The sequence below is a fragment of the Nuphar pumila genome, chromosome 15 (genome assembly GCF_984573655.1).
Source record: "Nuphar pumila chromosome 15, dmNupPumi1.hap1.1, whole genome shotgun sequence".
In the NCBI taxonomy this organism is placed as follows: Eukaryota; Viridiplantae; Streptophyta; class Magnoliopsida; order Nymphaeales; family Nymphaeaceae; genus Nuphar; species Nuphar pumila.
Genome location: NC_143263.1, coordinates 34,906,254 through 34,920,080, shown reverse-complemented (window position 1 = coordinate 34,920,080; position 13,827 = coordinate 34,906,254). Strand labels below are relative to the sequence as shown.

Here is a 13,827-nt window from a genome sequence, read left to right as displayed (position 1 = left end):
AATTCAGGTTCATTGAAATAATTGTTTTGGGTTTGGATTTGGGTTTTTGATCTACTGAGTGGGTTTCTACTCGGTTGTGGATTTTATTAGTTTGGTTTGGGTTATGGATCGATGTTTTCTACTGGGTATGATTCTATGCCCAGTTGGGAGATTATCTCTTAAAGAATAGTTTTGTATTCTATGGATTTGCTTCTTTTTACGAAGATCAATGTACTTTAACATTTTGATTAATTAACTGGTAGCGGTTTGCCTAACCCCAGCTTGCCTATAAAAAAAATAAAATAAAATCTGCCTTTATACACTTCCTGTAAAGCAAGGTCTTTCTCAAGATTTTTCATATATTTTCCCAATTAGACTCTAGGATCCATGCCTTTTCTACTAGCTTCTTATTCTTGAATCTCGCTTGCTCTCATGTTCTTGAATTTGGCAGATATGCAGTGATCAGACAAAAGCACCCATGTTAAATCACTAGATCAGACCCGTGTTCAACTGGGCCCATTTTTTGTTAACAGTCAAGGGGACTGCCCATAAATATTTTATTTTGACAGTCGAGAAGACTGCCAAATATTTTATTTTGAAATGAAACTTGCCCAGCCAACAGTTGGCTGGGTTTTAATTGCATGTCTGTCTGTCTGTCAGGTCTGGACTGACAGAGAGCACTTAATCTACACAACCGAAAACCACTATGCACTATAAATCGCAGATTTACAAACACTGTTACATGAATATGCAGATCCACGATTATCCCTGGATCTGCACATTCTTGTCGGCATATAGAGTTATCTACGCCAAAGTACGCAGATTTATGTTCCAGTTTTTTTTTACTATACAGTTTCACATTCAAGTGTTCCTGTATTATGCAGATTCACATTTAGGTGTGCATGCATATGCAGAAATCACATTCACATGTACAGGTATATGCAGAATTACGTTCAAGATTATACGAATAGACAGATCCATAGCTATCCCTGGATCTGCACATCCATATCAGAAATTAAATTATATATACCAGAGTTTGTGACATTACTTCGAAGTTTATATGAGATTGCGTGAACAAAAGATTGTGTCGCAAATTCAAAACGGATTTTTTTTAAACACCACACTGCAGCAGATCTGGGCCAGATCTGCACATGTATGAACATGGCTGATCTGTCCAACATATTTGTGTGGCCGATATGAACATGTGGCCGATCTGTTCAGATTTGTCTACTTATAAAAGTAGACAGATCTGCCGAGATCAAAAGGGCTGAACTATATATATATACTTCCAGCTCTTATTTTCAGGAAAGAGAAGTCGATAACAAGTAAATATACATATACATTGATGAAAAAGAGCAAATCAGATTCCTTCTTTTGTATTTTCAGTAATATGCTAAATAGAACCCGATCTACGCTCTCTTTTTCTCATTTGAAAGAAGAGAAGAACCCGTGCCTTATTTGGAGTTCGAAAAAGATGGAAGAAACGCCGGATGATCGGAGAAGAAGGTAGATCCTTCTTCTTCTTTTCTTCCTCTTTTTCTCTTCTCCTTCTTCTTTTCTCTCTCTCTCTCTCTCTCTTTCTTTTCGTTCTTCCTCTTTTTTTTGAGTTTAAATAGAGGTATCTATGGTTTTCTAATATGGCCGGAGATAGAGCTTCTCACAAGGGACTCTATCTCCAACTCTCTTAATCTCTTTAGATTTTAGTTTGACTTTTCAAACTTCTTTTCTTTTTCTTTTTATCTCATGGTAACTATGGGATCTTCTAGAAACCCTAATTAGTTAACTACCTCATCTAATAAATTTTGGAATTTATTAATTTTCATATTAAAATAATTAATTAGTAATTAATTATTATTTATTAAATTCTCAGAAAATTGCAGAGGGTACCTTAACCTGAGAGTCTTTTAAACCTTTCATTTCCTTAATTTAAACCTGTATTTTAAATTTAAAGCTTTATTTTCGTTGGATCTGGATTCAAATCCAAGATCTAAATCCATATCCAAAATTCATTTGCATCCTAAGCTGGATTGGATCCTAATTAATATGGGTCTTGGGATGAGTCCAGATTCATTTTAATTTGGATCATATGGATCAGATCTAGTCCGATCCAATCTCGACCCGGTCCCATCGAGATAGGCCTTTTTTTTTTTTGAAAAATGCGATTTTCGGGCCAACCGTACCTCGAATTCAGAAAAGTAAAATACCGTTGAACGAATTTACCCCGAATTTCACTCGAATTTCGCTTGGTTTTAAAGGTTGAAAATAAAACTTTTTATCACCTTTTAATTGGCTCATTTCAGTCTTGTCAACGAGACCTGGGCCACACCCAAACTCAATTATCTCATCCTAATATCAAGGTTTTCCTATGTTTCTACAAGACAGCCAAATTTCAGAAATCTCAAAATTTAACTAAGTATAAAAATACGCGATATTACAAGGATAGTTCTGTAATTTTTCTTATTGTTTGTTAGAAAGTCGGGGGAGGTCACCTTATATTGTTGTATTCCTCTTTTTAGTTAATGAAGCTAATAGTTTGCCTCTTCTCTCTCTGCTTCTATTCTTCTTAATTTCTCTCTTTGCTAGGCTTCATAACTGATTGGCAGATGACTGCTAATTCTCTGAAGTTCTGCTAGAAATTAAAATATTTACATCAGTGATAAGCATTTTTTTAATACCATATCATAATAAGTAAGTTTTGATTGGTTTACGACATTTGGGGAGATTAACTTTTGGTGGTTTCTATTCTTATGCTGTCTTATTTTTTGCTTGGTTCTTATTTTTCATGGCTTCTTTCTTGATCTGTTCTTCTGCTTCTGAAATATCACAGAAGGAACCAGAGCATTTGGCTGGAAATGAAGCTGTATGGACCTTTGTAAACTTTGCTGGGGAGGATCATACAAACTTTCAAACCCTAGTTGCTTTCTTGAGAATGATGAGTTCCTTGGTATGATGATCATTTCTTATGCTATTGAATTGTTTGTTTATTATTTTCTCTAAACAAGCTGCATTGATCAGGCATCAAATGAGGAGGGTGCGTTAAAGGTTTTCCAGTTACTTCAGAGAAAAGCTTTCCGTTCTGTGGGGTGGAATAGACTGTTTGACTGTTTGTCTACTTATGAACAAAAGTTCAAACAATCACTTCAGACCACAGCTGCTGTTTTGCCTGAGTTCCAGGAAGGTGATGCTAAAGCAATCGTTGCCTACTTGAAAGTTCTTCAGAAGGTCCTGCTCATTTCGTTCCTTTTCTGGTTGCTTTCACATATGTGCATGTTTTTTTATTCAAGAATGTCTCGGTTGGCCAACGATGCACATTTTATTTCACCAGTTGGGGAGGAGATTACTCCCATTTGTACTTGGGTTTTGATAGACCATTGACTGGCATTCTCCTTTACAAACTTCCAGGTGATTGAGAAAGGAAATCCTGTAGAGCGAGTGAAATGGTTTCCAGACATAGAGCCCTTATTTAAGCTGCTTGGATATGAAAATGTGCCTCCTTTATTGAAGGTGAGATACTGCTGTTATGTCTTAACATCTTCATGGTTTGTGGTCCTAATGTATGGATATACGTAGGGTGCTTTGCGGAATACCATCACTACGTTTGTTGAAAATACTCCTATCCTCAAAGATACAATCTGGAGTTTTCTGGAACAGTATGATCTGCCAGTAGTGGTTGGTCCGCCTCTCATTGGAAACAATCCTCGGCAATTGCCAATGCAGGTGAATTCCCCTTATATCTCATTCTTTATGTGTTACATTGGTTTTCGTAAGTTTATTTAAAATAATATTTTCCTGAGTTTTGATGCATTTAGTGAGTGGTGATATATGTTCAGTTTCATGTTCAACAATGAAAGTATTTTCTAATTGTCCAAGCATAAGAATGATCAGCCAGTTACAATATCAATGAATAAAGTTCTCATCCCCAACATATGATTGGTAACTCTCTAATCTTCTGTTTGTGCCTAATTATATGTAAACTACTTGTGCTTGCACATGTATATGCGTGGGTTCAAGAACATGAATAGGTAGTGCATGCACACATGCTTTCCATGTTTTCTTGAGAGGGATTTGCATTATCTTAGCATTTGTTTTGCTTGACTTGGGCTTGGATTTCTAGGCGACTCTCTTTTTCAAATTAGAAGGAAGCTTTTCAAAGTTACAAGGAAAAATTTTCACATATTTCTATACCATCTTGAAGCTAGGCCTGCTTTGGAGACTTTGGTAATACAGGGTCATCCTAGAAACTCAGTTCTACTTATCTAGGAGAGAAAAGTGCATCTGGGCTGCGTGTTGGGGTGCTAAGGCTTGGCTCAATCAACCACATCTCTATTGATCTTTAGGTGTTTTTAAGGTGAGTATGTAATAGTGGTCAGTCTTAATGAAATCAGGCTTCTCTTTCTTTCTTTTTTTTATTAGAAAAAGACAATGGCCGGCCTCTGGTTCAAGCAGGGTGCGGCAGGTGAAAATAGAGCCTCATGAGGTGGGTTGACACCCAAGTCTGGACGAGTAAGAACCAGAACTGGATTAGTTGGATAAAACTATACTTTTTAAAAGGCCAAACAAGAGTGATCAGTGGTTCTTAATTTGACCATGGGTTGGATCTGATCTTATGGATAAACATAGTTGATATCTGGATCCCCAAATCCTCACACTCCTTGTGCTCAACTTCGTTTTGTTGTTGGCCTTGTTCTTGTGGGTCCAAGTTGCTATGACTGTCAAGTTTGTGTCAGGTTGCATGTGGTAAAACCTGATGTCCCACTGACATTCTGAAGGTACTGCAACCTTAGTCCTGAAGATCGGAGTCTTATTTACTTTGGATGAGGCTGAGCTTCTTTATTCATTATCATTTTTGTGGCTACCAAATTTCAACCTATTGTTCCACAATATAAGGGGGTCTGCATAGTGTAAATGATTCTAGGCTAGTGTTTTTCCATTTTTCTTTTCCTTTTCTTTTTTTTTTGGGAATCTTCCAGTATATGTAGGGAGTGGGCAGCTCTATGAGCTTTTAGTGCCCAACCTGGTGGAGGGGTTGGGCATTTTTCAAGCCCAATTGTGGTTCACCCAGTCTTGCCCCTTTAAGTAATAAGTGCAGGGTTGGGCTTAGCTCTCTCTCTCTCTCTATATATATATTTTAATTTTTGTTTTATTTTATAGTGAACCCAAAATTTTTTGCTGACTGCATGTGTAACTGCGATATTGTTCTAGGCTTTTGCTCTTATGGGCTTGACCTGGTCCCCCTCAAAGGCATCATGGATCCTTAGAACTGAATCCTAAACCTATTCAAAGCTAGGTGAAGGTCCTTGACTATGTAACAACCCATGATCCAGGTGTCTATGGTTGAGACTATGTCTAGGATGGTTCTCTAGTTTAGACAAGCCCATACTTCTTTGCAAATGCTTTCAAAGCTCACACTTCCAAACATTTCGACTGATCCACGCTCTCATCTGGAACAAGCAAAACAGACTCCTCATCTAAGAAGTTTGGATACTTCGTGGATTTTTTTGGTGACATGTCAAAAGAAGCATGGATGCTTGTAAAGTGACAAGTATATCTGCTATGTAACAGGAACACGACAGAGCACCTCACCTGGATCCGTGTTGGGTCTGGTTCAGCTTAGACCCCGCCCAAAAACCATTTTTCTGTTTTTTTGTTGTTGTTTCACTGCAGTGAAAAAGTGCGACCCTCTTTTCAAAACCGTTGCCTCCTCTCCATCTTTGATTGCGCGAGAAAAGGAAGGAGGAGAGAAAGAAAAAGGGGAACTAGAAGAAGGAAAGGAAGAAAAAGAGCAAGAAGAAGAAGAAGGAGGAGGAGGGGGAGGATGAGAGAAGGGAAAAGAGGAATATGAGAGGGAGAGAGAGGCAGTGGGGGTAGGGTCACTTCGTCGCCCCCTTTCCTTTATTATGATAAAAAGAAAGAAAAAATATCCCAATACCCCCTCTTCTTTCTTACTTTGTTTTAAAAAATTTCATTTTAACCCCCTTTATATTCAAAATATCAAATTCTCCTCTTATATATATATGGAGAGAGAGAGAGAAACTAAAATATCTAAACCCATCAAATATGTAAACCTTGTTGAACCCACAGGAACTGTCGGATCTCTAGATCAACGGTTCCTGTGGAAACCCCCTTTCCCCTTCCCTTCTTTCCCCTCCCACCAACGCCCCTTCTCCGGCCTCCACCACCATCTCCACCACTGCCGGACGACCTCCTCACCACCATCCCCGGCCTCCACCACCACCGGAAAACCTCCCCACCGCACCCTCCTCTCTCTTATTTCTGCGTTTCACCCAGCCCCAGCCAAATCAGGTCTTCTTGCCGCCCCTTCCCTGGCCTCCACCACCACCGGACAACCTCCCCACTGCCCCTCCTCCCTCTCGTTTCTGCGTTTCACCCATGCTCAGCCAGATCAGATCTCCCTGCCTCCTCCGCTAGACGGCCTCCTGCCGTGGTGTGCCGTGGTGGTGGTGGAGAGAGAGAGAGAGAGAGAGAGAGAGAGAGAGAGAGAGAGAGAGAGAGAGATGGGTGGGTTAGGAATTGCATAGGAACTGTTCGATCTTCAGATCAAACGGTTCATGTTGGTTCAACCAGTTTACATATTACACTGGTTTACATATTCTAGTTTCTCTCACTATATATATATATAGCCATGTCCCCATACCCACTTATCTTGAAATCATTGTGTTGTACCCTACGTACCTACACTCGTACCCATGTGACATAGCGTATATGCTAATATTTAAGCATTTTGTGAAGTAAGTTGAATATATTGGAAATGAAAAAATGATAAGCTATCAGCTATTATTTATCCTTATGTACCAACTGGAATGCATGGCCACACTATCCATTAGAGAATAATGGAGGGGAGTTGTAACGCCCTAAATTTTTTTACCTTAATTATAGTTCAAATATTGAACTTTCGAGACCAATGTTTTTTGATAAGTATAAGTAAATCAGATTTTATAATGCGGAAACGATTTTTAAAAATGATTAAGACTTTGGGCGCGGTTACACTAAAGCTAACAATCAAATCAAAATATACGGGATATACACATTTCAAATCACGTACAATATAAGACTGAAATATGAAGAGTTTTAATTTCATTTCAAATCAGAGTATGAAAACAATATTTCAGTTTCTACATGATCAAGTACTTAAACGAAAAGATCATGAATACCAAGATCGCAAGGTAAGAGTGGACCCTCGAAGATGCATCTCGACCAACCTTTCGCTCCAACTACTCATCATACTTTACTTGCATTACCTGTTCCCCATAAAACAAGGTCAGACTCGCTAAAGTCTGGTAAAGCAACCCAAACTCAAACTTAAAGAAAACATATCAAGTATTTAAAGGTAAAGATATATTATTCGTTCATCGTCAAGTGATAGACAAGGGAACAACGTCCTATGAGTCATTCATTTCAAGCATTCGAACATAAAGCATTTAAAAGCATTTTATCACTTAATATTCTATTCAACCTTAACTCACGTAATAAAGCATAATCTATATGCATTCAAGTCATACAAGTCATCTCATATATATATATATATATATATATATATATATATATACATCTAAGACATTCAGATCATTGCATCATTTTCATATGCATTCATAATTCTTATAAACAATAAGTCAAATCACATTTGACCATTCCAACGTGAAACACACACACATACTTTATAAGTAATTTAGTTAGATATTCATGATACACATCAATCATAATACATAGGTGTGATATATTTACTCAGATAATCATAATGCAATTTTTTGCAATGAAACTAAGTCATTTGTAGGTATGATGTATCATTCACCTATACGCTAACATAAGCGTCACAATCATAACCTCATATCAAGATCTAAAATCAATAAGGATCTGATTATCATATCTGAGACCAATATATAATTATGCTATAATAGAAAAGCCAAATCTATAGATTCATAACAGGCTATCTCAATCAACTCAGAAGATCATCACAATTCATCATAACATTTCATTTATTCATAATAAAAATTTATAAAATTCACGCCGGATCACCTGGTCTGGAAAACGTACAACCTCACAAGGAGTTACTGCTCTAGACGGATGGTCTGCTTGGTCTTGAACAATGCACTTCCTTAAAGGAATGTACCGTCTTCGCGGGCTACCCGCTCTTGGACAATGCAATTCCTCGTAGCGACTTACCGCCCTAGCCGGATTATCTGATCTGATCATGCACAATTTCTCAACGGGTATCATATCCATTGAAAACTATTGTGATACATGCATCAATACAATTGACCACTCTCAGGGTCGATAGCCATCAACACGGGCATAAGCATGTATACAATCAAAGCATCACATCATACATCACTTTATATGGCATTAAAATTATAAAATCATACATTTAACCAATAAGGCTTCATGAACCAAAGTTTACTATTGAACTTAAACATTTATCGCATGCATTCATAATTTTATTTCACGTGACATTTAAATCATATCATACATAACCATATTATCCTACACATCATATCATCGTCACGAAGTCACATGGGTGCGGGTGCGAGGATTCAACACTTCCAAAAGACCCATCTGTGGGGGTGCGGCAAGGGCAAAAATGTAAATATATATATATATATATATATATATATATATATATATATATATATATATATATATATATATATATATATATATATATAGAAGGGGGTCGGGGGTGAAGACTTGTTACCCACGTTCTGCTTGTTGTGTACTTTAGCTCAACAGGACAAAATTGATGAACCGAAAGGATTGACAATCTGATCGACCTAGCCTGCTGCGTTCTGCTGACTGTCATGACTCAATCATGTCTGAAACTCCCTCGTCTTCACAAAAAAAAATATAAGCGAAAGGTTTGACGTGGTTTGTTGGAGAGAGAGTCTTCACGAGGCCTACGACGCCACGACCACGCCACTGCCTAGGGTTCTTCAAATTTCATTTTATATACAGTTGCACACAGATGACAACTAAAAGAAATTTATTGGATTTGACATGTGGAAAAGAGAGGTCTACACAAGGCTACGACTAGAGCACCTCGTCAGGAGAAAAGTGAATACTAATAGCCACCAAGGCTCTACTCTACCACCATCATTATCATTTATTATCATTTATTATGGAGAGATAAAATCCTTAACGAAAAAGGATTTGGTTGGTTAAAGCATAAAGACTTCAAAAGGCTCTTGAATTTTGGTTTTAATTTTTGAGGAAGATGGATCTTCATTTCCAAGTTAACAGTATGTTTTCCAACACTGTGAATTAATTGTTTGGAGGCAGGAATAGCATGGGATGCCAACAAAGCTCGTCAGATGTTGTGGACACAAGTGCCCCTTTATAAAACAAGAGCATCAAGCAGATATCCAGAATTTTTTTTTAAAAATTTTGTAGCCCATTTCGTAGGGCAATTTTTTTTAAAAAAAAATCCAAACAAAAATGGACCGAATTGATCCTGGGTGCGGTCAACGCACCCAGGATCGGGTTGACCGCACCCGCACCCGCATCGCGTCGACGCGGGTGCGGCACCCTGCTAGCCGAATCCCTGTGACATAGACAGTATGCATCAAACATGACTTATACATATTCATAGTAGTTATGTGTGCACCATGTATCAAATTCATACAAACACACTGCAACGCCCCAAAATTTTAACCCAGATTTTTGAGGATTTTTTTTATAAAGCAGAAACAACTAATAATTCTAGGGTTAAGCATTTCAGAACGATACAGGAAGGTAAAATCAAACCACACCATTTATTTTTATTTCAATAATAATAGAATCCAACATAGAGTTTTCACATTATGAGTCTCAAAATAAAAATTCCAATCCGAAAGAAAGTAGGACCGTCAGGGAACAAGTAGATCAAGTCTTGGTCAACGCCTCATCCCGCGTCGCTCATAAAACTATTCTGTGCCTGAAAATGATAAAAATTATAGGAATTAGACTACCATGTCTAAGTAGGAAAGACTGTACTCTTAATGCAGATATGTCATGAATCTAGTATGTGATGTGGTTGTCATGTGAAAAATTTTCAGCCTATTAAGAATCGCACAAAGGAAAGTATGCATCAACAGTAACAGACATATATCTAAGCAGGCATATAGATTATACAACAGTTATAATTAAGCCATTAAAACATTTTATGCAACGACAACAATTAAACAAGGCATTAAGCAATTAAAACATTTTATGCAACGACAACAATTAAACAAGTATGACATTAAGCAATTAAAGCATGTTTTGCAACAACAATAACAGTCATGCATAACATTCATGTAGTAGTCCCAATACGAAGTTGATTATCTCATATTTACACATTGCAGGACGTCATTTCCTCACAAGCTCAGAACATGCTTGAAGAATATAAACCTGTCTCCCTAGTAACTCCACTCACGGTGATACCTAACATGTTCTAATTGATGTTTATCTTGTCTTATCCCGTGGGTACACACGGGCCGAGGCAATCATCACAGAAAAGAACGTTCGGGGGTATATTATTCAAAATTGTTTTATTAACCCGAACATTCTAACTGTGACTGAAATCCCATGGGAGCGGCCAGTGACCGAGAGAAACTCCCAAAGGCCAAAACCAAAACAGGATGCATCCCTAACTTCTGCAGAAGAACAAAGAGCTACCACCTAGGATATATTGGTAGTCCGGGTCCCCCAACTCCGAGGACTGGGACCAACGAGTCGCTTTACGCTCGAACAACAACCAAATGTCCCCGAAGTTTTGTACCACCTACCCTATCCAAGGTAAGCCCGAATCTGAGTGGGTTAATTTTTTTCATTTAATTTATTTCCCGAAGTACAGGGCATTTCCCCAACTTCCTTCTGCTACCACAGCAGTAGAATTCCCAACCTTAGTGAATTTACCAAGGGTATAGAACAGTCCCAATCCTTTGTCATATTGATTGCATAACCCACCCTAAGTGCTCCGGTACCTTTAAACCAGTTAAGCACGAATTCCCCGGTGCCTTTAAACCAGTCGGGCAATAATATTATATTTTCATTTTCATGTGGATTCACATCATAACTTTGATGGTCTATGCAAGACCCTCAATACACTGGCTGAACATTCATATCTCCACAACTAACCGACCCATAGATTCGGTTATCAAATTATTATTATTATTATTGATTTATTCTTTAATAGTAATTTGCCACGACACCTCCATGTATAAAAGGGTGGCATGTATTAAAGGCTCTACCAACAAGCAAAGACACTGTTGGTGTTTTTTTTTATTGAGCATGCAGAGTAGTCCTTGAGATTTGGTAATACTACTATATACATTTCTCCCAATACACTCTCATTTGGACATTCCACAAGTTATACATCTTATTTGGCATTTGATACTTTCAGCAATTATGTAGGGTCTGGCAATAGTATTTCTGAAAAATATACAGTTTCACATGCATATCAACATTGGAGAATAAGCATCTTAATGGCCATTTGAACCTTCTAGATGATGTACACGTAATGAACATTGGGACATTTTAGGGAATATGCAGTTGAACAACATAAATTAGGCAGCTTAATATGCAACTAAATATCAATTTAACTTACAAGTTACTATGCAGTGAACACCAAATTTGCATGCAGCTTAATATGCAACTAATCATCAATTTAAATTTACAAGTTACTATGCAGCTTAATATGCAACTAAACATCAATTTAAATTTACAAGTTACTATGCAGTTTAATGTGCAGCTAAACATCAATTTAAATTACTAGTTACTATGCAACTTAATATGTAACTAAACATCAATTTAAATTTACAAGTTACTATGCAGCTTAATATGCGACTGAATATGTAATTTAATATACAAGTTACACATCCCATCATTCAGTTCTTTAGTTGGTACACAGTCCATCTATCACATTTATCTTCAGCCAACAACAGAGATGAACTTAAGCAACTATTACTATATGCAAGAAGAACTACTTAGATTAAGCCATAAACTATAAAAAAATGAAAGTTTTTGGTACAAAAAATTTCATATTCCGCACAAAAGATTTGTACAGAATAAATCCTGAAATTCAAGAGAATATAACCCCTGCCAAGTCATGCAGTTCCAAAGGTTATACACATGGCTAAATCATAAAATTTACAGGAATGTATATATATATATATATATATATATATATATTTATACAAAATTTCAGAGGAATGTGTATGCAACTTAAATCATAAATTTCAATAAAGTAGAACAAACTGAATCATGAAATCCAAAGAGACATACACATGTATAACCCATGAATTTCAAGAATATTGTGGACAGGATCAGATCGCGACTTCCCTAAACTGCATAAAAGTCTATTTTTTTTCACATGCCGATCCTGCTTATACCCATAAAACAGATTAACTTATAGACTTAAATCTTGTTTGAGATTCTAAGAATATTTTATATTCAGAATTGCATACTCGTTACAGGTTATATTTAGGCAATAATTTAACATGCTCAACAATTTACGATAGTTCTTGGATGGTACACACGGTAACCCGATGTATTTTCTCCTTTATTTTTTTTTCACAATAATCTGACCCCCCCCCAAATCTGAGATTTGGGGTTCTCGGTTTGGGGTTGAGAGACGACCCCAAATCGGAGGTTTTCTTTTCCCCAATTTCTTTTTTTCGATATTAGGGTGTTCCGACAACCCTCACCTCATGCTCGACCCATAGCATACCCGAAAAAGGAACAACAACCTACCATTTTACGGCGAAGACGTTGCGGCAGCCACGAGAGGAGGTCGGTTGGCCTGGACAGCACCACCACTGCAAGGTTTCGAGCTGCAGGCCGGAGATCGGAGGGCGATGCGAATGTTAGAGAGGTAGAGGAGAGTGAGAGAGAGAATGGGATAGCGAGAGAGGGAGAAAGAGGGGTTCGGGGTGTTAGAATACAGTATGGATATATGCGTATGGATCTGGATCCAGATCCATACGCATATTGTATGAACACATGCCATATAACCTCATTAATGGCATTTTTGTAATATCGTTGTACATGTTTTTACCTTTTAATGTTTAGGGTTTCGGTGGTCGAGCTGTGTGAGCCGCCCCAGCCATTGTGACTTCTCTCTCTCCCTCTCTCTCTCCTTATTTCCTGTATACCAATCTAATATGGTATCAAAGCACACAGGTTAATCCTGTGCGTGAAGAACTTCCAGCGTGATCATCTCGTGGTTCGTCAGCGTGAACATCAACCCCAGCTCCCAGCGTGATCATCTCGTGGTTCGTCAGCGTGAACAGCAACCCCAGCGTGAAGAAGTTCCAGCGTGATCATCTCGTGGTTCGTCAGCGTGAACAACAACCCCAGTGTGGACAGGTCCCAGCGTGATCATCTTCTTTTTTATCTGAAATCTCATCTTCTAAATCTGAAATCTCATCTTCTGAAAGTTGGTACTTTCCTTTTCCCCTTTTTCCTTTCAGCGTGCTCATCCATTTTTTCTTCTCTGTTAATGATTTATCTTCTTCATCTTCTCTGTTAATCATTTATCTTCTTCATCTGTTAATCGTCTTTGATTCCAGAAATTTATTTATTCTTTTTATTCATTCTTTGATTTCCAGAACTTCTTTGATTCCAGAATTTTTTTTCTTTATTGCTATTTTAGTGTCCCCTGTGCAACGTTTGTCAGTTTCATTCATTTTATTTTTTATTGATTCCAGAAATTCTTCCTTTATTGCTATTTTAGTGTCCCCTGTGCAACGCCTATAGGCAGATTGTAACTGTTTACAATCTCGATTCTGAACTGAAAAAAAAGGCGATTATTTCCAGATATCAGTAGCACAGGTACATGTCTTGTTGAGGTTCTCCTGCTTGATTAAGTGATCTCAA

General features: G+C 37.6%; 1 protein-coding gene across 2 annotated transcripts in view; it reads left to right on the top strand.

The window, feature by feature from the left end:
- Positions 1-13,827, top strand: part of EMB3142 (nuclear pore complex protein (DUF3414)) — a 132,794-nt gene that overhangs the window by 33,061 nt on the left and 85,906 nt on the right. For both annotated transcript variants that reach the window (XM_089988665.1, XM_089988664.1), the window contains exons 12-15: positions 2,807-2,923; positions 2,995-3,201; positions 3,382-3,483; positions 3,550-3,696. In XM_089988665.1, coding sequence (XP_089844791.1) covers positions 2,807-2,923; positions 2,995-3,201; positions 3,382-3,483; positions 3,550-3,696 — 573 coding nt within the window. The remainder of the gene's footprint in view (positions 1-2,806; positions 2,924-2,994; positions 3,202-3,381; positions 3,484-3,549; positions 3,697-13,827) is intronic.